Source organism: Phodopus roborovskii, unplaced genomic scaffold, assembly GCF_943737965.1.
Source record: "Phodopus roborovskii unplaced genomic scaffold, PHOROB, whole genome shotgun sequence".
Lineage (NCBI taxonomy): Eukaryota > Metazoa > Chordata > Mammalia > Rodentia > Cricetidae > Phodopus > Phodopus roborovskii.
The window spans coordinates 24,468,097-24,492,529 of NW_026126470.1; the positions used below are offsets into that span (position 1 = coordinate 24,468,097).

Here is a 24,433-nt window from a genome sequence, read left to right on the forward strand (position 1 = left end):
ATGTATGTATGTATATGTATATTATATGCACATATATACATATATGCACAAACAAAAAACAAGTTAAAAAGCCATAAGTTTTATAAATTTTGAGTGAAAAAGAAATTGAGTGAAAAAGAAAAATAATATATGCAGGGCTAGAGATGTAAGATCCAACACTATTACACAATAACAAATGCAGGTAAAGCATCAATGCACATTTCAAATATTTTCTATATACATATATATATATATATATATGCACGCACACAACCTCTTATATAACTTTTAAAATACACTTTATCAGAACGTTTTACATATGAACATATGAATGCAAAAGTACAAACGAATGGGTTAAATGGTTACACACTATATCCCTAAGAAGTTTCCAAGAAATTCAGGTCAGGGAAGAGAAAGATGGCTCAGCAGTCTAGAGCACTTGCTCTTCCTGCAAAGTTTGTTTTTAATTCAGGGCGTTGGAGACATGTCTCAGTGGTTAAGCACACTAATTGCTCTTGCAGAGGACCCAGGTTTGATTCCCAGCACCCACGTGATGACAGTACACAACCTTCCATGACTTACTCTGGCACTAGCCATTCACATGGTTCACATACATACACACAGGCAAAAAAAAATAACATACGTAAAAGTATAATAAATGTTTTTTTTTTTTTAAACCTGAACCATTAAAAAAAAAAAAAAAGTCTGGAGAGAAGGCGCAGTACTCAGTAGTTAAGAGCACTTGGTGCTATCCCTGAGGACCTGAGTTTGATTCCCAGCACCCACGTGGCAACTCACTGTTGTAGCTCTAGTTGCAGGGGTTCGGATGCAGGTAAAACCCTCCTATACATAAAAGTAAATAAATCTTTAAGAAAAATCCAGGTCACAGAGTAAGTTGAGCACAGAAAGAACAGTCATCTCATTTTATTTCTTGTACTTAAAAGGCATTTTAGGATACATGAGAAAATATTAGTAGTCCATTCTAAAGGCACATGGCACTTTTATAAGCATGTCTGTAGCTTTTAGACTTGTTTGTAAACACATGGGCCGCCACACCCTCAGAGGTCAGAGGACAACTTGTAGGAATAATAGGTTCTCTCCTTCCCCTGTGTGAGTTCCAGGGTCCCAGCCCAGATGCTCAGGCTTGGCAGTGCCTGACTTTAACCTGCTGAGACAGCTTGCCATCCTTATTTCTGTAATTTTATTTTTCAAGTTTAACTTTAAAAGCTAGGTTATAATATTTAATTTTAAACATATTTCAGAAATTGACTTCAAAAAAGTACAAAATACTTGAAGCACTTAACCTACACATGGCCCAAATGCCAGCTATACATCCATTAGAAAAGGCATCAAGGGAAGGCAGTTTGGAATGCATTCTAGCAAATGTTTCAGGAAACGTCCAGTCCAATCTGTATCTACTAGGACTGCATAATCCAGAGAAAAACAAAACAACAACAAGAAAAGAGCTGTGTTGATGGCATTTCAGCCCTGACAGTTTTAAAAGAAAATCATACCACCTTGCTTGAAAAAAAAAAACAAAAAAACAAAAAAACAAAAAAAAAACAAAAAACTTACAATAGGGTTTCTCTTGCTGTGAAGAAATACCATAACCAAAAAGCAAGTTGGGGAGAAAAGGATTTTTTTTTGACTTACACTTCCATATTGCTGTCCATGACTGAGGAAGCCAGGAGAGGAATTCAAACAGGGTAGGATCCTGGAGGCAGGAGCTGATGCAGAGGCCATGGAGGATGCTGCTTACTGGCTTGCTCCTCATGGCTTGCTCAGCCTGCTCTCTTATAGAACCCAGGACCACCAGCCCAGGGATGGCAGCAACCACAGTTGCCTGGTCCCTCCCCCATCAATCACTTTTTAAGAAAATGCCCTACAGGCTTGCCTATAGCCCAGTCTTATGGAGGCAATTTCTCAGCTGGGGCTCCTTCCTCTCTGATGACTCTAGCTTGTGTCAAGTTGACACAAAACCAGCCAGTGCAAGTGACAAGTAACTCAAGAATTAAGATGGCAATTTTTGTAAAAAAAAAAAAAAAAAAAAAAAAAAAAAAAAACACTAAGATATTAGTAAATATGACTTAAAATATTTAAATTTGTATTAACGTGTACTCGCGGGTATCTATGTGTTTGTGCACATGTGTGCAGATGCTGGCAGAGGACAGAAGGTGTGGATCCCCTGCAGCTGGAGTTACATGTGGTTGTGAGCCGCCTGAAGTGGGTCCTGGGAACTAAACTCTGGCCCTCTGGAAGAGCACCTAACACTCCGAATCGCAGAAATGCCTCTCCAGGCCCCACCACTTTTTAAAGATTTATTATTATTTCATGCATGAGTGTTTTGTCTCCATGAATGTATATACACAGCAGTTCCCTTCTATAGAGTCGGGAACCTCACCCATCCCCTGGAGCTGGAGTTACGGGCATCTGTGAACTACCAGACAAGGGTGCAGGAAACCAAACTTCTGCAAGTGAAGTACAAGGACTCAACAACGGAGCACTTCTCCAGCTTCCAAACTACTTCTCTCTCTCTCTCTCTCTCTCCTTCTATCTCTTTCTCTCTCTCTCTCTCTCTCTCTCACACACACACACACACACACACACACACCAGGCTTCCAAGCTATCTTAATGAATGAAAATGACCAAAATAAATTTTATGTATGCATGAAATAATCAAATAAGAAATAAATTTTTAAAATCATTTTAAAAAGCTCGGCGTGGTGGCACAAGCCTTCAGTCCCAGCACTCGGGAGACAGAGACAGGAGGATCACTGTTCCAGTCCAGCCTGGATCTACAGAGTCCCAAGAAAGCTGTGACTACATAGTGAGACTGCATACCAAAATAAAGCAAATAAAAGTACTGATCTTATAGATCAAGATTTTCATGTAAGCGCCTTAAAACACAGTAAAGCTTAGGAGTCACTATTTTTGCAAATAAGTTTTTAAAAAAAAAAGAAAAAGAAACGGAAGAAAATTTCCAAATGTCATTAGAATAAAGCAGCAGTCACCTTAATAAAAAAATAACAGAATGCTCAGTATTAGGATAGTTGCAAAATTTTCAGAAGATGAAAACTGATGTGAGGGGGTTGCAAAACATGTAACTATTTAAAAGTCCCAAGAAGAGTCTTGCAGGCGGTTTGACTCAACAAGACGCACCGCGCCCCGAACCCCTGTGTCAGGCCAAAGCGCATGCGCACCCCTGACGCGTGCGCACTCAACGCAGGCCGGTAGGACGCGGAAGAGGAAGATGGCGGCGCCGAGCCTCCCCACGCCGTTGTACGGGCACGTGGGTCGCGGAGCCTTCAGCGACGTGTACGAGCCTTCGGAGGACACGTTCCTGCTACTGGACGCGCTCGAGGCGGCGGCGGCCGAGCTAGCCGGGTGCGAGGAGGGTGCGCGCCTCAGCGGGAGACAGCGGGGTGTCCTAGAGGCGGCGGCCGGAAGTCTTGCCTCCCCCGGAAGTGGGGGGTCGGCCCACGTCCTGGTGATTGACAGCAGGGCGGGCTGGAAGAGCCGCCCGGCGTGCGGGCGTTTGCGCGGGGCTCAGGTGTTGCTCGGGGCGGGCGGTCACCCTGCACTGCCTGCCTTTCAGCCCTGACTGTGCAGAACGTATTGTAACGACCAGAAACACGCCGTTCCGGAAGCATCGCTGCTTTCCAACGTTTTTTATTTTAAGTAGCAAACTTAGTGCATAAATAGATAGCATCCTCCGGCCACCGAAGGGCACGGATGATGGAAGTAGTGAAGTCCCTTCTACTTCTACTACTTCACAGCCGTTAGCCGCGTGTTAACGACCGAGGGCTTGAAATGTTACTGCAGCCGAGAACCCGCATTTTCAGTTGAAATGTAGTTAGGACCATCATGAAAGATTTAAATAGTTACATGCACCCGCTTGTGGGATCTTCACCAGCCTGACTTGTCGAAGAATTGGCCATAACTTTAATTTTGCAGTGAAAGAATTTGAGTGGGGAGCCGGTAAGTGGGTTCAGATGGCAAATGCGCTTGCCCACCAAGCCTGAGGACCTTAGTTCAATCCTCACGACCCACATGGCAGGAGAGAAACGTGCCCGTGGTTCTTGCACGTTCGATTGCAACACACACATACACACACACACACACACACACACACACACACACACACACACACAATAAATCTAGTAAAACATTTTGCTGAAAGGATTTGGGTCATTAACGTAATGGCCAGGATTTGAACTGGGTTTCTCCAGAACAAAATAGCCAACATGTTTACTCCCCTTAAGTTTTGTCTCTCCCCCCGCCCCCGAAATGCTCTTAAAATCAGTCCTTCGTCATAGACGCTGGAGCATTTCTATCTTACAGGACACTGGGTCATATCTTGTATGCTCAGAATAGCCCAGAAAGATTTACAACTACACATTACATTGCAGACAGTGCTGTAAATGGAGCTGGCCTTGTTAAAAAGGCTTGGAATTCTAATTATATATGAGATTGTAATGGTTACTTCCAAGAAGAAGCCACCTGGTAAAGATTCACAAATTTTAGGATGACTTCTCAGATATGTGGGTGGTTCCAAGGCTAAAAGCCCTGTAACTGCTTCTTGAGAATTGTTTGAAAAGTTAAGTGCCAGGAATTCATGTAAATGTCACGAGGCCCATTAGTCGTGGAAACTAAGTAGTGCTTTTGATACTTGTACAGTGATCGAGGGAATACATTTATTGGAAAATAATATAAAGGTCTTTGTCTAGAAACCTAAGGTTATTGGCATTTTAAGACTAGCCACTGAGGTGCTTGCCCAGTTTAATAGAGAACATCTGTTCTTTTACTCCTAGGATGTGCAGCTCGGGTTATTTACGTACCTGCCAAATGCATTGTGTGGCATGAGTTATCTTCCATGAAGAGTACCCTCACAGGAATGAACGAAATATCTTGGTTTTTGTTCCTAGAGTGGAAATATGCCTTGAAGTAGGAGCAGGGTCTGGTGTGGTGTCTGCATTCCTGGCCTCCATGATAGGCCCTCAGGCCTTTTACGTGTGAGTACATGTTCGCCCTCTTCTCCCAGGCTACTATGACTGGCAGCTTGGGGAAGTATTTTAAGTAGACAGTGTCTCTGATAGTGTTTCAGTAATTACTTAACTCACAAATTATGCTCACCCCAGTTATATTTTCATGTTTATTTCAAGCTTTGTGATTTTAGAAGCATCAACATTTTTGTCTCTACTTCGTCGAGTTGTTTTCAGGTAGATAGCTGGAAAGCTGAATCTCTTTACAGAGAACTTGAGAATACAAAAGCCGGGGAATGGTCATCAGAAAATTTTACCATACACAGAACAAATATGTTTTGTTTTTTAATTTCCTGTGTATTTTGTGTAGCAGTTTCCATTTCCATTTTTGCTGGGTGCTCAAGCTATGCTTAAATAAATTTTGGGAGTGAGTGTAAACAGACTTTTTTCTTTAGCACTGTCTGTCACCAGTATAAGGATCCTCTGTTCTCTTTTCCGTTGCTGTTCTGAAAACATCCTAATTTTTCCCATACCACATAGAGTTAACAAACAATTACTAATGACTAACGGATTTGCTTCCGTACATTACCGTGCTCTTCTTTCTTCTGTTAATAGGTGCACCGACATCAACCCCCAGGCAGCTGCCTGTACCCTGGAGACAGCCCGCTGTAACAGAGTTCAAGTTCAGCCAGTGATTACAGATTTGGTAAGCTCTAATCCTTGTTCAGTGGCGATCGGTTACGTCTCACCTAACTGAAGGGCAACAAATACTCTTTAGTGATTAACTTTTTTTGCTTTTATGAGACAGTCTTACCTAAGTAGTCATGTAGCCCAGGCTACCTTCAAATTTACTGTGTAGATGAAGATGACCCAAACTCTTTTTTTGCCTATTTTTATTTTTAATTAAAATTTTTCTTTTATTTTTGAGATTATCAGTACCTAATCTCCCCTTCCCTTTCTTCCTCCAAACCCTCCCACATACCCCATCTTGCTCTTTCAAATTCACGACCTCTTTTTTCCATTGTTACTGCGTATATGTATACACACACATATTCGTAAATCCCGCTCAGCCTTTATGATGTTACTTTAAGTATTCATTAAGCATGACCATTTGGTATTCAGTAGATGTTGGAGTTCAGAGTTACGAGGTATGCATCCAGCGACTAATTGCGACACTGCATCCAGTTCACACTTGGTTAAATTGTAAAGGCTTTAGGCATAACCAACAGGGGAACTCAGATGACATGGCACATCTTTTTCTTGGCTCTGAGTGTCTCTCTGGTGTCTCACACCCTCACGGTAATGAGATGTTTGTATTTCTGTGTCTTATTTATTGGCAGCTCCCTGTGAAAAGAAGCATCTCAGTAGTATACTTGGAATGAGAGTTGTTTGGGCCAACTGGCATTTGAAGAGTGGCTTTGACCTGGGTCATGTCCCACAGTCATACTGCACACACATCCTGTCCAGGCTTGAGTGGAAAGTGAGATGAGATAAAATATCCATCTTAGTTATTTTTACTTCTTTCTCTATTGCTGTGAAGAAGTGGAGGTGGGGAGGTGGGGAGGCAGACAGACAGACAGACACCAAGAGAAACTGGGACTGGCTTGTGCTTTTGAAAACTCTGAAAGTCTCAACAACCACCTGCAGTGACACATCTCCAGTAAGGCCACAGGAGCCCGTGATGCCAACCTTCTTCAGACCTCTGTGGTCCCATCAAAAGCAGAGGAGATGTAAGCAGAAACACAGGGGCGTGGTCCCAGGGACAAGTGAAAATAAGTGACAGCTTTGGGACAACTGTTGTTCATTAGACAGGTTCTCACTGTGTGCCAGCCTGCCCTGGAACTTTCCGTGTAATTAATTCTACTTTCTCCTGCCTCTACCCCCCCAGTTGACCACTACACCCCCCCACTCATGTTTATTTTTTATAACTTCTTAAGAAAGTTTTATTTATTTGTTGCAGCGGTGTGTGTTGAGGGAGGGGTGTTTACCCTGCATGTATGTCTCTGCACCACATTCCTCCAGTGTCCACAAAGGCCAGGAGGAGACACTGGATCCCCTGGGACTGTAGTTACAGATGGTTGTTAGCCACCATGTCAGTACTGGGAATTGAACCTTGGTCCTCTGCAAGAACAGTACCTCTGAGCCATCTCTCCAGCCCTCTATTTTTTTTTTTTTTTAAAGAAGTTCAGATTATGCCTTTTAAGTTTCAGTTGTTAAAAATATTTTAAAGGTATTAGTAGGATTTGGATACTTTTAGATTTGCAGAATATTTTTATGTGTAACAGTGAAATGCTGTTCATGAGCAAAACTCATAATGAAGTCCAGGGTAGCTTTGAACTGTCTCTTGTTGAAGGTGACTTTGAACTACTGATCCTTCTGCCTTCATCTCCCAAGTTCCGGGTTTACCAGTGTTTACCAGTGCGCGCCGTCACACTCAGCCGTGAGTGCTTCTTGGCCAGGGCTGTTCTTACCCTGAGGAGGACAGGCAGCTTTCCTAATACTGTTTCACATTTACAAAAGAGTTTGCATGTTAGAATTAACCCCAGGAGACAAGAAATTCTTTTCCTATCCACAAAAACTAGTATTGAGAAAGGTGCTCAGGTTACTCACATTAGATCAGCATGGTGATGTAGGACTTCATGTTCCCTGGTGTGTCCGTAATGATATTACATGTGGTTTTTGATGGAATAGTAAAACTTCAGACAAAACAAACCCAGACGACTTTGGAAACAGATATGGAAACTGAGGTGTCTTTCAATGCTACATCAGCATTGAAAAATTAAGATGTTTTGTCTTTATTACTTTCCTCCACTGAAAACATAATAAAACTACTTTTTTTGTTTGGTTTTGTTTTTCAAAACAGGGTTTCTCTGTGTAACAGCCCTGGCTGTCCTGGAACTTGCTTTGTAGACCAGGCTGGCCTGGAACTCACACAGATCCACCTGCCTCTGCCTCCCAAGTGTTGGGATTAAAGACGTGCGCCACCACTGCCTAACTTGAGAAAGTATTTTTAAAGACTTACTATTTGGCTGGAGAGATGGCTCGGAGGCTAAGAGCACTGTCTGCGCTTCCAGAGATCCTGAGATCAATTCCCAGCAACCACATGAGCTCACAGCCATCTGAAATGAGATCTGGTGCCCTCTTCTGACCTGCAGGCACACATGCAGACAGAACACTGTATAAATGATAAATAAATCTTAAAAAAAGAAAAAAAAAAAAAACGTATTATTTAAATCAGAGTCGAGCTTAACCTGTATTGTTGCTGCCTTCAGGTCCAAGGCTTGCTGCCCAGATTGAAGGGAAAAGTTGATCTGCTGGTGTTTAACCCCCCCTATGTAGTGACTCCTCCTGAAGAGGTAAGGCCCATAGCAGACTGTAGGCATGGTTTCCAGCTGTTTTGTTTGTGAGACAAGATGAACTTCACCTGACTTTCGTCTCTGGCTGCTAACACTCCTCTGACTATACAGAGGTTGTCAGTACCAGATACTTGGAGTGACACAGAAGAAAATGAATTTCATTCATGGAAGTACAATCCATGACCCATCTAGTCAGAATTCTCAACCAGATCCAGGCCATGGGATTGAAACTGTGGCCAAGGCCTTTCTGCTGCGTTTTATGAGAGACATCCCATGCTGACAAAGGGGAGATGTTCTTAATATGAACACTCTCTTCTTAATATGAACACTAATCCCTCATGACCCCCATGATCTCCTATCCCTGCTCCAAATGCCATCAGCATAACAGTAGGGGATCAAGTTTCTAAAATATGTACTTAAAGCTGAAGAAGAAGCTATGGAAAATGAACTTTGTGATAAAAATGGTTCAATCCAGGCCAGAGGTGCCTTAGTGGATAAAGGCTTGCCCTTAACCCTAGTCCCCAGGACCCACATGGTAAAAGTTCCAAAAGACAGTCCTCTGCCCGCATGCACATGCACACACATACACACAATAAATCAATAAATACAATTTTTAAAAAATGTTTCAATCTAATAACTGCAGCCCTTAAGATATAATCTTAAAAATCATTTCATACCTAGGTGTGGTGATGCATGCTTCAGGAGGCAAAGGCAGGCAGATCTCTTGAGTTCCAGGCCAGCCAGGGCTACACAGTGAGACCCTGTTTCCAAACAAACACAAATCATTCAGCAATAGGATAAAAACTAAATGGACAAAGGTTTGTTACATTCTGTTCATAATGACAGCATGAGCCCGTGTGTGGAGCAAGGGCGGTTAGTCCATGGCCATGGTCTCAGTGCACATTGAGAGAACCACTAGTGAAGAAAGACTTCAGAAGCCAAGGGACACTCGTTTGGGGACACGTCCTCGTTTGGTGTTTGGTGTAATCTCAATGCATCTTCAATGAGGTCTCCCTGATTGGGCACAGGTAGGAAGTCACGGAATAGAAGCAGCTTGGGCTGGTGGCAGAAACGGTCGGGAAGTCATGGACAGATTCTTCCCACTGGCTCCAGAACTTCTCTCCCCAAGAGGACTGTTCTACTTAGTTACCGTAAAAGAAAACAATCCAGGTAATAAAAGAAAAACCAGCTTCCTTATTAACTGTTTACTTTGTTGACAACGAAAGTGTAGAAAACTGTAACGTTTAAAGTAGCCTGGGCTGTTGAGCAGTCTGGTTACTGACAACAGCTAATGTAGCCAGAAGTCCGTGCTGAAAGAAGAGAAAGACTTGAGAGGTAAAATGCTCATGTTGTAAAACCCATTGTCTCCTTAGGTTAGGACAGGGCAGTTTTCCCGCACTCATGAACTAACGTTCAAATATAAACTGACTTCTCTGACTTCACTCTCAGAGTAGTTCCATCTCATGGGGTAGGTGTTACATTCCAGCAGTAATAATAATAGAGAAGATGGGAGAAAATGGTTACTCCAGTAACTGGGGGGTGGGGGGGGCACGGGAGACTACAGGCGGCTGTTGTAGATCACAGGCTTCGTAGCTGCATGGGATTGAAAACTACTCCCCCCCCCCCCCAGCTGTGTGTGGTCCTAGCACATGATCACTAGCCGGTAGAGATGAAGTTTCCAGTTGAGAACCAGTTAGTTTTCTTGAGTGTGGAGTCTTCAGCACTGTGGACTGAACCCTCAAGACTGCAGGGTAAACAGTAGCCTTGGCAATGGCCTGTAATGTTTGTTCGTGGAGTTGGTCTATGGATCCTTTTGTGTAACTGAGAAGGACATAGCTCATTCATTGTGTGTGAAGGGTTATTTGGTAGTATTTTCATAGTTCACTTTTTTTTTTTTTCCTTAGATCAGTTTTGTCCTTTCTAGATTTTTAGGTGTGTGTGTGTGTATGTATGTATGTATGTATATATGTATGTATGTGTACCAGGTGTGTGTAGGAGCCTAAGAAGGCCAGAAAAAAAGCACTGGGTCCCCTGGAACTATAATTATAGATGGGTGTGAGTGAACATGTGAGTGCTGGGACTTGAACTCAGCTCTGGGACTTGAAGACAGCTCTGCAAGAGCTGTCTTAGTGCTCTTAACCACTGAGCCACCTTCCCAGCCTAGGTTTTATTTCCAAAAGTGAACTTATTCACACTCTCTGGGTACCGTCAGGATTCAGTTTGTGCATATTCTCATTGACCTTTCCTAGAAAGGATATACGGCAGAGATTGGCACCAACCAGCTAAACATGTGGCCGTAATAACAAGGTTAACTAATGGTCCTGTGTAGTCTGAAATGGCCACCACTACAGATCAGGCCCTAAAGTCTCATCAGAATCCCCAGAGCATCTTAAACAAACATGTGTCCTACTTCTCTGAAGTCCAAGCTTTCGTTAACATTTATTTGATGTACATTGTTTAATCAGAGGAATTTAATGTTTACCATCTTATCAAATTGATTCGTGTTCATGCATATCACCAAATGATTTGACTGAGTTTTATCTTTTGTTTTTTCATTTTAGAAGAAATTTTTAAAATACTGAGGACAAAAGGTCTGCAAGGGACCACAGCACTTTGCAGGCAAGCAGGCCAAGAACTCCTGTCAGTGCTCAGGTTCAGCAAGTCCTAGTGTCCCGAGAGCCACCAGGGAACTCGGAGAACTGCCTGGAGCTGAATGCGCTCCCTCAGTAGGTCTGAGACTGATGCCATCCTCTGGCCAAGGAATTCTTATCAGAAATTTGTCACAGCAAAAAAGATAGAGTCGGGGTGGTGGCAGCGCACGCTTTTAGTCCCAGCACTCAGAAGACAGATGAGGCCAGCAGACCTGAGTTCAAGGCCAGTCTGGTCTACAGAGACAATTCCAGGACAGCCAGGGACACAGAGAGAAACTTGGTCTTGAAAAAGAAGGAAAGAAAAGGTGAGGCTGGATGAATGCCTATGAGCACTGGCTGCTAGTACAGAAGACTGGGGTCCAATTTTCAGCACCCACATGGTGGCTCAGTCACCCTAACTCCAGTCCCAAGGGGTCTTGCTCTTTTCTGACCTCCATCATACCAGGCACACGCATGGTATACATACATAATACACAGCACTCATACTCAGAAAACAAAATAAATTTTAAAAAGATGTTCTATTTATGATTTGCATTTGTTATATTTATATGTGAAAGAAAGGATGTTTGATTTAGCATTAGCTGTAACAGCAAAGTAATATGATCACCTTAAATGTCCATCAGAAAGGATACTAGTTAAAACAAACCTTAGCTATCTATTCCACTGAACATACAGCCATGGAAGCAGTCAACATACACAGAAATGTATTTGAGATAGATAGGCATTCTTCAAACCTTTCAAAGACCTACAGAATATGGCATTTAAAATGGCTTAGGGTTTTTCTTGACAGTAAGACATAACTGTTCCTGGCAAAACCACCCTGCGTCAGAAAGGAAGATGGACATCAAAGAAACGCGTTATGAAGTTTACTTCCAATATGGCAAGACTAGCCATTTGGACAAGATACTGCTCTTGTCTGGACTGTTTGACTTTATGCTGTATAAACTGAACATGCAGGACCCACAGAAAAGTGATTGCTGATTCAAGATGGACATTGCTACAGAGTTCCTGCTTCATGGAAGAGTCTGCCAGACAGTCTGCAGGACACAGAGGAAAGTGACTGACAAATTGCCAATACAAGAAGATAGTTTAAAGTTTCCTGCTTTGCTAAAGAGTCTGCCAGACACACTATGGCCTATGGGCTGAAGATGGAAGATTACAGAACTTCGGGTGACCAGGCAGTGAGTTGTCTCTGTCATTTCTAGAGCTTATATATTATCCTTCTGTGGTCTTTGAAGGAGTTGAAGACAGATAGTTATGGTTATAGTTTTCTTTAGTTAAGATTCAATGATAAATTACATATAGGACTTTAACTCACAAAGATAAAATAGATGATGGAATATTTTCTTCAAATCTTGCTAAATATTAATGGACTAAATATTAACTGTGATTCTTATTTGATAACTGTTGTGTTATATATTTTGCTATGTTAAGGTTAAAACCCTTCTTTTTATTTAAACAGAAAAGAGGAGATGATGGGAGATGCCATTATGTATATATGTTTCTCATACTGGTTAATAATAAAGCACTGTTGGCCAATAGGAAAGGAAGATAGGAGGGACTAGGAGACAAGGAGGAAATAGGAAGAAGTAAGGAGGAGTCAGGATGGAGAGTCTGGAGAGAACAGAACCGCCATTCCTCCGCTCTCGGTAAGACCACGTGGAAATACATAGAAATGGGTTAATACTTAAGACAGAGCTAGCCGATTAGAAACTAGCACCTGGCCAACAGTATAATATCAAATACAGAGTCTTGGTGTGTTAATTGGGGCTGGTACGGTGGCAGAACAAGACCGGGCAGCGGGTGGAAAAACCATACTCGTTACAACACTTTATTGCTGGCAGGCAGAATCAGTCTCCTGCACAAGAGCAGCACACATTATTACAGCACAGCAATTAGAACAAACCCTGGGGTGTCTCCATCAGTGTGGGCCCAGCCTGGTCCGTACCAAATGTGTGCTGTGATAGAGGACAGGGACTGGGGAAGCCCTGGCATGCCTCTTTTTTGGTGTGCATTATGTTTACCAGACTGCAATGGAGCAGTATCCATGTCTCCTGTTGATGTTGAGGAGAGATGAAATGGAATAGTGTAGTGACACCTGGAAATGCCATAGTGAAGCCCATTACTTCATATACTAACTCAGTGAAACTAAGTTGTTTCTTACCCTCAAGTACTCTATTGAATCTGGGGTATCAACGACAAATTACAGGGTGGAGTCTGTATTAAAGTTCTCAGTAAATAAGCAAATGAGCACCTTTTGTAAGGAATACCTACAAAATAGAGAAATCTAAAGACACTGAAGGAGTCCATCACAGATAACATAACATTCCTTCTTCCTCTAATTTAGACTAGAAGAAAGGAACGGATGTATACAGACCTGTGAGATAAAGTTTGGGGAGGGCAGAAGAGCTGGCTGCCTGGGAGGAACAAAACTGTAGAATGTTGGGATGCCTATGTCAACCTGGCTACATCTGAGGGATCTTTCTTAAATCACTGGATCTCTTGAGATGAGAAAGCCCACCTTTAATCTGGGTCACGCCCTCTGCGGCAGCCTATAGAAGGACATGGAAGGAGGATGCTTTTGCTCTCTGTTTGCCTGCTTGCCCTTGCAGGTTAAGTCCATTTCTTCACTAGCATTAGAGCCTACCTTTGGATTCTGGCACATACTAAAGACCAGCTGAGACACCCAGCCTCGTGCACTAAACAACTACTAGACCTTCCATTGGTAGATAGCCATTGTTGGACCACAGTCTATAAGCCATTCTAATATATACATTCATTCTATAAGTTCTGTAGAGAACCCTTAGTAATAAAAACATTAACAAAAAATATGGCTAAATCAAAATGGAAAAGAATGATCAATTTAATTAAATGGAAAAATTCTGTACCATGTTGAAGACAAGGTATATGCTTGGCTAGATAGTAAAGCATTATGTGACTATAATTTTAAAATGCAAGTAACCTAACAGAAAAATAAGCATACATTATGGACACATTTGTAAAATAATGTCCAGCAAGAATGAATGAAACTAGGTCTCCCCACAGTTAGGGAAATATGAATCACAACAAAGACGATAGGAGATGTAGGGCAGTTGTACACTGCTTGCCTAGCTCACAACTCTCCAATTAGAAACTAGAAATTTTCATTAAGGCTAAGCATGAGTTCCAAGTATGACCCCAAACCCTCTTACTGTACTATGACACATGCCCACATGTAGCCAAGTGAGAGCAATTTGTCATCATGTAAGCCAACAGTTTATACATCCTGTTACCTGGAATTCCACTGTAATGCCTGCCTCAGAGTACCTACCACATCTGCTGAGGAAAGATGATATAGAATATACCCTACAGCATTGCTCAAAATAGGGAAAAATCACCAAAATAGAGATATTAGGGGAACTGGTAGGAATGAGGCTAAATAGCAGCTAAGTGGAGAAACAGGAGGCAAAAGATGATAAGCAGGAAAGCTACATATTATGTATAGATACAAACATATAGCATAAAGTGTAAACCCTCAAATAGGAAGGAAGTACACAAACTTCAGAACAGTAAATTGGCTCTGGGAAAGGAAGAATGGGTCAGAGAGTACAAAAGAGTAACATTTTATTTCTTTAAAAATCAGAAATCAAGTATGGCAAAATAGTATGGGAAGAGTACAAGGGCTTATATTAATTACTACTTTATGTATATTTGAAATATTTTGTTATTTGAAAGAATTTAATGACATAAAATTATTCACACCATAAAAATTTATCAAGTGTTAACATTTAAACCACAGAAAAGCATATACATATATTAAATCACGAGGGGAAAAGAAAATTAAACTTTCAGGCTTGTATCCTGTCTGTTAAGTGTCATCAAAACTAACTGACTAAATCCTGAATGTGGAATTCTCTGTTTCAGTGTTGCTTCCAAGCCTTCTTTAGCATAGCAACAGCAGTGAGCCGACAGCTCTCCTCACAAGGCTTACAGAAGTCTTCAGAGTCCTGCCCTAAGCGGCTGCCCTCCCATGGCTGCCAAAGCCAAAGCTGTGCTACTCCGTCTCTGCTACTTGGGCTCTATAGGTCAGCAGAAGAACCAATACTGGAAGGGTTAGAAAGAAAATTTTATTGTGAAACCACTTTAAGGAGTAATTTTTACAGGGGTATTACACAGTCCTTGAGATTACTGTGTCAGAGGCAGACAGGAAGGTAAGAAGATGCTTAAAGGGGTTAAGAAGAGGTAGTAGAGCTTTGATGTCCACCCTTCACTGTCTCTGAATCTCAAGACTGTATGATGATAAATACTACAGGGAAAACTCAGCATCTGACAGACAAACCGATGCTGCACCTGTAATCCACACACAGTTGTCCTGCTGGACTGTCACCCTGACTAAATCCGTACTATTCGTTTCAGTAACAGTCGTGTTGAGCAGCTGATGGTAAGCAGCAGTTTTATTTGACACGAGTTGCGCCTTCTAATTAGACATTTGCAGAGATGAACCGACCTTGTAGGTGTCCTAACTACTAGATATGAAATGGAAGACTGTGATAAAATTAGTCTAAGATCCAAACTTCCATACCTCACACTTTGGATACAGACTTTTAAAGGCAATGGTACTGTAGCCAAGGCAATTTTTTAACTTGTTTATATACTTCAATCTATTAAAACTTCATTTTACCAGGATTGGTGGCACATACCTTTAATACCAGCATTTGGGAGGCAGAGGCAGGCAGATCTCTGAGTTCCAGGCTAGTCTGGTCTACATAGTGAGTTCCAGACCAGCCCGGAGCTACACAGTGAAATCCTGTCTCAAAACAAAAACAAAAAACTAAAGACTTAATTTAACTTAGTACTAAATCCTTCATTTCTGATGGTTTCAAATAATTAGCTCCCATAGGTCTTGATTTGGTGTAACCATGGCCAGTAAGGATAGCAAACTTGTCTTGCAACATTTAAAGTTTCCTACAGTATTTTTAAATACTGCCTATCCCACACAGCACCATGCTTGTCTGTTCCTTTCTGACAGACAACTACTACTTTACTACACAATCAATCAAATAACTGCTTGCCTCAACTTCCTACTCTGGAGACCCACTAAAGTGAGGAACAAATTCACACACAAATTTACAATTCAAACCTCATTAACATATGGAAATAATTCTCTTCACAAGCAAAAGGTTAATATCATGGGTATAATGTATAAATTTCATACTGCTCGCAGAGCCCCTTGAGTGCAGTTCATTCTTCATGTGCGATCTCAGCGTGCACTTAAATTAAATAGCTCTGGGTACGGACATAAATAGCTTAGTGTTACTTCATCATTAAAACAATCTGAAAACCAGAATAATTTTTAATTTTTCTGTCATCACTAACAAATCTTAAGTATTATCTGTACATGTAAATCAGCTCTCAATAAATTTTGCTTTACACCTGGACTGTTCTACAACACAGACCAACAAACTTGATGATTTATAAGTTATAATATAGCTAATGCTCTCACAAATTTCAGTTCTATAATTTAGGGTATTTTTGAGAAGAGATATTTATTTTTAAATATACAAAGAAATTAAACCATTAATATAAATATTTCTTTCAAATATGTAATATTCTCTTGTAAAAGAAAAAGGTTTCCAAAGATTTACAAAGCAGCCTAAAGAGAAGTGAGCCTGACTCCAGGTCACAGTAACAGAGATGGCAGTTCTGCCATGCTCACTGGCTTCCGCTCACGGGCTTCCGCACATCAGTACTTCAAGATGGAGCCAAGTCCATTGCCTCTGGCTTGACCTACTGCAGGGACAGCTTACAATTTAAAAAAAAAAAAAAAAAACTCAGAAAAAGGTCTCGCGACAGAGTGGACAAGTGGATTTGTTGCTAGACGTAAACCATTTGTACTGAAAAAGAAAAGGTTTTAATGTTAGAACAAATTTTTAAAGCTTTTATCATATGTGTGTGTGTATGTGTACATTCATACATACATACACACACATATGGTAATCTGTAAATGAGAAAATGAAAATAGAAACATACTAAGAATTTTGCCTTCCCATCTCCAAAATTAACATAACTAAATGTTCTTTCTAGGCTACACTCTGATCCCTTAGCCCTACATACTTAGGTTCATGCATAAAACTAAGGTAAAAGGAAGATCTAGGAAGAAATGAACCTATGTCATTTTCAATATGATGTTTACAAAGAGCCAAAGGCTCTGATGATGGATGGCCCAAGTCAAGTCTTGTAGCCTCCCTTGCAGGTTGAGATCTCACAAGACCATCAATTCACTGAGTGCTAAGAGGTCTATGAGACTATCCATTCATGAAAGTGCTTTGATGTTCGGTCTCAGTAAATCACTAACAATCTTTTACAGTTTGAAAATTCACTTCTTAATGTCTCCTGGAAACATATACTATCTTCCCTTAAACTGTGTGCATCTGCACTGACCAGGGCATGGGGTCGGAGAACAACTCTTGTCAGGTTGGTTCTCTCCTTCCACCATTCCACGGTTGCCGATGTCAGTCAGCCAGTACCTTTCCATTACCTGCTGAACCATCTTACCAGCCCTATACCCATCTTCCAAGTAAATATCGCATACATACACAGCACAAAAATATAAAAAATTTCTCTTTGCCTTACCAAGCAAGCTGAGTGGAACTTTTTCTTGCATGTTCTACAGGCTTTTTTTGGAAGAGAATAGTTGAAACCATGAATAACTGAGAAGCAGATCATACAATCTTCAACACCCTCAAAACGCTTGTCTACATTATTCTTCCACAATGCTAAGCCTTCCATAATACTTCCATTCTGTTAGGGAAGAGCAAAGAGTTACCGTACAGTAAAGGCCTCCAAGTATCGTCTTTACTCAATCCCACAAATAACTTAATTCTGAAGGAAGAGAACATGGTTGGCTATGTTATCTCCTAACTTTTCCAAATGTTGTTTTAAATAATCTCTGAATTTATAGGAAAAAAATGTAATTTTTCACAATAAAGACAGTTCTTATAGGAAATACTTGGGGTTAAACGTTTAAGTGAAATTCAGGCAGAGGCACAGAAGAAGGGGGGGGGGGGAGGTTGGAAGTGGGTGAACCAAAGCTAAGGGAGTATGAGAAATCCTTATAGAAACCCAGACCTTCTAAGATCATTTAAAAATGCATATTTATGTAAATATATATACATTATTTATTTAGGCATTTTATTCATCTGAGAATTTCACACAATGTATTTTGAACATATTTACCAGCTCCTCCCTAGTCTCCACTCAGATCTTCCTCTACCTATGTATCCCCATCTGAACTTTGTATTCTCTTTAAAAAAGTAATTTTAAAAAATTTAACATAATGCTACTTTTGCATGAATGGTTCATTAGCAAGGCCCCAGAGGCATCCAAACAACAAAGGCTATAACCATTCCCGCTGGCTGCCCACCAGAACTAAATAATAAGACATAGAAAACTCAAGCTAGAACTGACCTGAGCACTTCCTCCCTGCTTTCATAGTGCCAGAAGGTGCTATGCAGGCCACTGAGAGAGGAAGGACATCAAGTGGCTAACCCAGCACTGGACTCTGCTATCATACGGACTTTTTTACAGGCAAGATGTGCCTGCCTACTGCAGACTGTTGTGGGGTAACAACAGCTTTCTCATTGGCTCGGTGGGCTGCTTCACAGTAGGGAACTCAAATCCGGGTCTGTAAACCTGATCAAAAGCTCACGGCCCTATTACTTGTATTTTGCTAAATGACAAGCACATTTTTAAACTTCCTTCTAAACAATTATGTTTCAAACACACAGATAAGTGATGCCCTTCCTCAAGTGGGTAGCAATACAAACTCATAGCTGGTCAAATGCGACAGAATGAATGGCATTTGACTGCCAAACCCAGAGCACATGGGGAGTGCTGTCTTCCAGACACATGGCTTCTGCACTTAGGGACTCACTGCAGCTGTGACAACCTGCACAAGGTCAAGCCTACGACTTCAGTCAGCAGGGAGTGCAGCAGGAGCCTTAACTGGACTCAGGGTGGGGACGGCTACAGACAGGAAAGCAGAAGGGAGATGAACTGAGGGTGTTGGGCGGGGAGGGAAGTTCAGAGTGGGTATGCTCAACATACAGTGTGCGTATGCAGGAAAGCCTTCCGAAGCAGTACTTTAAGGGTTAGGCTCTCAGCTTCTCTAGTAAACAGAACAGCTTGTCTAATTTCCAACTGACAGTGATGGCATCATCCGACCTGAACTGATTCCAATAATGAATGCGGATTTGCTTTAAACTGACTTCCTTTACTGTAAGGAACTTAAAATACATACTTTACAACATACAGACAAAACTGGAGATTCGTAATTAGGTTAAAGCTCAGAGGAAAGTTGAAATGCTGGAATGGGAGGACTGAGAAAACCCGAATCAGCCCAGTCCCTCTTAAGGGTCCCTCGACATCTACAACCCCGTGTACTGCTCTGCATCTTGTGCAAGGTCAGTGCATGAAGCCGTCCCTGACACACAAAAGAGACTGAGTCACAGAGCTCTCTGAGTTAAAGCAGGGGCAGCTTCAGGTCATCAGGAACTCTTAATTCCCGCGTTAAGCAGAGAGATTGCACTTTGTCGGAAAGACAAAGGTGTGAGCAGAAACACACCTGGTGGGTGAGGTAAGTGCTTAACTGCAGCATCCAGTTGCGCCACTGCTGCACGGCTACCCCAATCCTCTTCCCACTCTCCACCGTTATCGAACCCAATGGGTAATTGGAAGGCAGCTGTATTATAAGTTCAATGACTATGTCTTCAATGGTGTAAGTAGCCATCACTTCTCGAGTAGTAGCTCGCGCTTTAACCTACAATACAAGAGAGGTGGTTTTCCTTTGCCAAACAGCTTCCAATTATTCCAAAATCAAAACACTTTGTTAGGTCAACTTACAGCTGACGACTATCTAGGAGGATAAAGGAGATAAAGGCATCATTTATCTGACACCAAGCATTGAAACAGGTTTAAGAGCCTGGCGTGTGGCAGAGTGGGATGGCTCACGCCTTTAACCCAGCACCCTGAAGGCAGAGGCACATGGGTGTCTGTGGTCTAAACTCACCTACAGAGTGTGTTTCTGGGGAGCCAAGGCTAAAAGCGACACCCTGTCTCAAAAAATTTCAAGAATTTAGCATGCTTTAGAGTCTCTTAATGACATTTATAATTTGTTTACAACTGCTCAAACAAAGTACCTAACTGTGGTAGGTTTTAACACAACAAAGCATTGATGAACAGCCAAAAGCACCCAGAGCAGTGTCAGCTGGATAACTACTATGTCTTTCTTGACCCAGAGGAATCAGAAAGTAAGGTGGATAATTTCTATCAATTCTGAATCAAAGGTTACAATTTGTGAGGACAAAAGCAATCAAAGACAGCAAAGGTATTTGTTTTCTGGAAAAGGTTAAGACAATACTAACCGTCATGCCATTGAATAACTGTGTGCTTGTTTGTACAGAAGATATTTCTTGGAAAGAAAGAACATTGCTGACATACTTGCTTGTGAATCTATCTACAATGTTGAAAACACGCTTCTCACTGCTATTCCACCACAGTCTAACCATGGCAGGCAAATCCTTTAAAGTCATGTGATAGACCGAACATGCCAAGTGTGGAATATGGTACGGAAGGGTTGCTGTCTCTGAGGAAAAAACAAAGTCCAAGTTAGTGATGTGTACTTCTCAAGAGCAGACTAACAATATATTCCTTAGAAAGACTCCATCACTGCTCAACAACAATGTGGTAGGTCATAAAACAGAGAAAAGACCCCAACTCTAAGAGTATTAGCATCCTCCCACACACTCAAACACAATGACAAGACATAGAAGTGAAAATCCCACTGACACAGAAAAGTCTAGAAATAATATCCTATGTTTCAAACAAAAGACTACAAATAAAATGGGACAAGTATTTTTTTTTTAAAGAAACATTTATGACTTTTTTTTTTTTAAATTATAAAAGTTGCATCTGGGCAGTAGTGGTGCATGCCTTTAATCCCAGCACTCAGAAGGCAGAGGCAGGTGGATCTCTGTGAGTTCCAGGACAGCCTGGTCTACCAAGTGAGTTCCAGGACAGCCAGGGCTGTTACCCAGAGAAACCCTGTCTTGAAAAACAAAAACAAACAAAAAGGATATCAGGATCTGAACAGATGGCTTAATGGTTAAGAACATTTGTTGCTCTTGCAGAGGAACTAGATTTCCAGTTCACAACTGTCTGTAATTCCAGTTCTAGGGAATAGACACTTTCTTCCGGCCTCTGTGGGCAGAAACGTGGTACATATGCATGCAGGCAAAAGACTCATGTATATAAAATAAAAAGCCTAAAAGAGTAAAACAAACAAAGAAACAAAAACCAATCTTCACACCACGTGATGCACCCTCAAATAAAGACTTTTAGCAGTCCTTCTTCATAGATATGTTTATAATATGACAATATAGCCAGGTGCACTGCATGGCTGTCTCCTCAACTAAAGCGTTGAGTTTCAAGGTGAAGAACACAAACTCCAAACTTATTTTTATTCCATTAATTAAGCTTGGCATGGTGGCACATGCCTTTAATCCCAGAGGAGGTAGACAGAATGCTATGAATTCAAAGCTATCCTGGCCTACAGAATTGCAGGCTAGCAAGGGCTACAGTGAGACCCTGTCTCAAAAAAAAAACAAAAAAAAATTCATATAGAATACTAAGCTTCAAAAACAAATGAAACTCTTCACAACCTTATCCATAAGATCCAGCTATTTGTCATATTAGGTAAATTTGGAAGATCCTGCATTCCAGAACCCTTACAGATGAGACTTCCACTTGGGGTTATCCTCAGACATCCAGGAGTTGAGTACAATTAGTCTCAGTGAGTCTCTAAGAACAATGCACACAGGTAGACCACTGACCTCTAATGCTCAGCTGAAGCTCCTCAGTGAAGAATGTTCTTGGGTCCTTATTTGATACCTCAATAGCTGTCTCTCCATAAGTAGGGTTTTCTGGCATAAGTCTGAACAGATGATAGAGTAATTTATTCAAACTCTTTGTTTTCCGAAGGTGCATTGAATACAGAGCTCGAAGCTGGTGGGAAGCAAAGAATGTATTAGTAAACTCAACTAAACCAAACCAAGACAACAGACAAGTCAAACTAACAGATTATACAATGAGACTGTGAAGTGTATCAACATTTGGAATTCCAAGGATGAGCCAGTGATGTAACTCAGTGGCAGAGCACTAACATGCCCTGAGACAGTAGGCTCTCTCCAACAGACAAAGAGAGCACGGCAGAGAGACCGAAACCCCGATAACTGACACCTATGTCCCTACTTCCCAAATGCGCTACATGACATGGCACTGTACTTTTCCTCATAAACTAGCACTGCCCCTCATTATTAGATATATGTTTCTAATACTTTCTCAAATCACCTCCCCATCAATACGGCCCACTGGTTCGCAGGCAACATTTGAGCCAAGAATATGAAGTTGCTATTCCCCACAGACTAACTCACACCCTCCCACACATTCCTTCCACACCAGACTTTAATCTTGCAAATTTCTGAATAAAACTAATCTAATTCTCAAGGTTGACTTTATATCAAATATTACATAGCATTTGTTTAGAACAGAACACACGAATGAGTAACCCAAAATGTCTTCACGATTGTTTCACCACCAAACAGAAATTCTACATAGAAATATGGATTTCTAGTCCCTATTAACATTAGTAAACCGGGCACCCTGGGAGCACCCAAACCCTGTGTGATACTCGTGTCCCCTAACTACTCATCTCTTTAGCACTTTGGTCTCTGCAGCAGCCCATCTTAATTCCTCTCTTTGTGCCACACACCTCAAGCATAAGCTGTAGAGCTGATTCTTAAGACATGCAGACAAAACACCTTTCCCAAGTGACCAATACACCAGCACAGGCACTAATATGCCTCCTAAGGAAGCATGCCACATTACTTGTGGCAAGTACCTCTGCTGAAAATTAACGAGGAGAAAGCAATAAACCCAAATTGTGCAACACAAAACAAATGGTTAACTGCTTCTGTAAAGCATCCTGATGCTTATGGTATGTTTTCAAGTAATAGATAAAAGTAAATACAATGGCCAGCAAGAAAATGTATTCCCTTCATGTGTGCTCCATAGTTCAATCCAACAGTGCGTAAACCAGGCATGGCACACACCTGTAATCCCAGCACTTGAGAGGTGCAGGCTAATGAACATCCTAGACCACCTCATGAATTTGAGGCCAGCCTTAGCTACATGAAACTGTCTCAAAAACACAAACATCAAGGGGCTACAGAAATGGCTCAGTGGTTAAGAGTGTGCACAGATGTTGCAGAGGCCCTCAGTTTGGTTCCCAGCACCATGTTAGGCAGCATGTAACTGCCTGTAACTCCAGCTCCAGAGGCTCTAACTTCCCGGGCACCCACCACTACACATACACGTAATCAAAACTGAGTAAATCCTTTAAAAAATAAAATAATAATTCCATCTCTGTGAGAGTGATTTTGTTGTAACAGTCTGGAAGTCCAGTGCGGGGATGGCATATGTCTGTAACCCAGGACTTGGAAAGGTAAGGCAGACAGACACACTGCCACAAGTTAAAGACTGGCCTGGGCTAGACAGTAAGTTCCAGTCTGGTCTGCACAGTGAGACATTTAAAAAGAAAAAAGTTGGAAAGATCAGTTAAGACCATTTGCTGCCCTTGCAGATGACTGGACTTTGACTTCCAGAACCTACACTCGGCAGCTCACCATCACCTGTAACCCCAGCTACACAGGATCTGACATCCTATACCTTCTTCTGGACTTCAAAGGTGTCCACACTCACAAGCTCATACCACAACACAAACACACAGATACATACATACTTAAAAATAAAATAAACATTTTCAAAAATTGGATAGAAGTTCGTGTATTAGGAGGATTAATACTGTGAAAATGATCATCCTTGTTAAAAGAAATCTACAGATTCAATGCAATGCCCATCAAAATTCCAACACAATCCTTCACAGAAATTGAAAAAAAAAAAGATCTTCAACATCATATTGATAAACAAGCAAGCAAACAAACAAACAAAAATCCAGGATAGCTAAAGCAATCCTGAATAATAAAAGAACTGCTGGAGGTAACAACATACCATATTTCAAGTTGTATTATAAAAATATAGTAATAAAAATAGTATGACATTGGCATAAAAATAGATGTGTCGGTCAGTGGAATAAAACTGATGATCTAGAAATAACTCCACACATATATGGACACCTGATTTTTAAACAAAGCAGCCAAAAAGTATATACTGGAGAAAAGATGGCATCTTTAAAAGATAGCCTTGGTCAACCCTGATAACTGCATGTAGAATGAAATAGATCCATATCTATTACACTACCAAAAAACTCAACTCTAAATGCAACAAGGACCTTGACAGACGGCCATATATGCTTAATATGATAGAAGAGAAAGTAGGGATGCAGGTGGTGGTGGCACATGTCTTTAGTCCC

At 41.3% G+C, this 24,433-nt stretch overlaps 2 protein-coding genes across 4 annotated transcripts in view; one reads left to right on the forward strand and one right to left on the reverse strand.

Moving 5' to 3' along the window:
- The first annotated feature begins 3,201 nt into the window (after nt 1-3,201).
- N6amt1 (N-6 adenine-specific DNA methyltransferase 1) lies at nt 3,202-12,181 on the forward strand. Of its 3 annotated transcripts, XM_051191802.1 has the most exons (6): nt 3,202-3,363; nt 4,905-4,991; nt 5,577-5,667; nt 8,234-8,317; nt 9,346-9,487; nt 10,879-11,040. In XM_051191802.1, the coding sequence occupies exons 1-6, from the start codon at nt 3,230-3,232 to the stop codon at nt 10,983-10,985; spliced, it is 645 nt and encodes a 214-aa protein (XP_051047759.1). In that variant the 5' UTR covers nt 3,202-3,229; the 3' UTR covers nt 10,986-11,040. The 3 variants fall into 3 exon arrangements, with proteins under 3 accessions (XP_051047759.1, XP_051047760.1, XP_051047761.1); XM_051191803.1 differs by lacking the exon at nt 4,905-4,991 and having other exon boundaries at nt 10,879-12,181; XM_051191804.1 differs by lacking the exon at nt 9,346-9,487 and having other exon boundaries at nt 10,879-11,039.
- A 2,373-nt stretch (nt 12,182-14,554) lies between these two features.
- The window catches only part of Ltn1 (listerin E3 ubiquitin protein ligase 1), a 51,520-nt gene continuing 41,641 nt past the window's right edge, over nt 14,555-24,433 (reverse strand). Inside the window, exons 26-30 of the mRNA XM_051191805.1 lie at nt 21,837-22,008; nt 20,370-20,590; nt 19,571-19,765; nt 17,581-17,748; nt 14,555-16,841 (exon numbers count right to left, since the gene is read on the reverse strand). Coding sequence (XP_051047762.1) covers nt 16,779-16,841; nt 17,581-17,748; nt 19,571-19,765; nt 20,370-20,590; nt 21,837-22,008 — 819 coding nt within the window. The 3' untranslated portion in view covers nt 14,555-16,778. The remainder of the gene's footprint in view (nt 16,842-17,580; nt 17,749-19,570; nt 19,766-20,369; nt 20,591-21,836; nt 22,009-24,433) is intronic.

Excerpts from the sequence above, each read along its gene's own strand:
- N6amt1 (XM_051191802.1), top strand. The coding sequence starts at position 3,230 with ATGGCGGCGCCGAGCCTCCCCACGCCGTTGTACGGGCACGTGGGTCGC. Across the intron at positions 5,668-8,233 it reads AGCCAGTGATTACAGATTTG|GTCCAAGGCTTGCTGCCCAG; the intron begins GTAAGCTCTAAT and ends TGCTGCCTTCAG. Across the intron at positions 9,488-10,878 it reads CGTAAAAGAAAACAATCCAG|AAGAAATTTTTAAAATACTG; the intron begins GTAATAAAAGAA and ends TTTTCATTTTAG.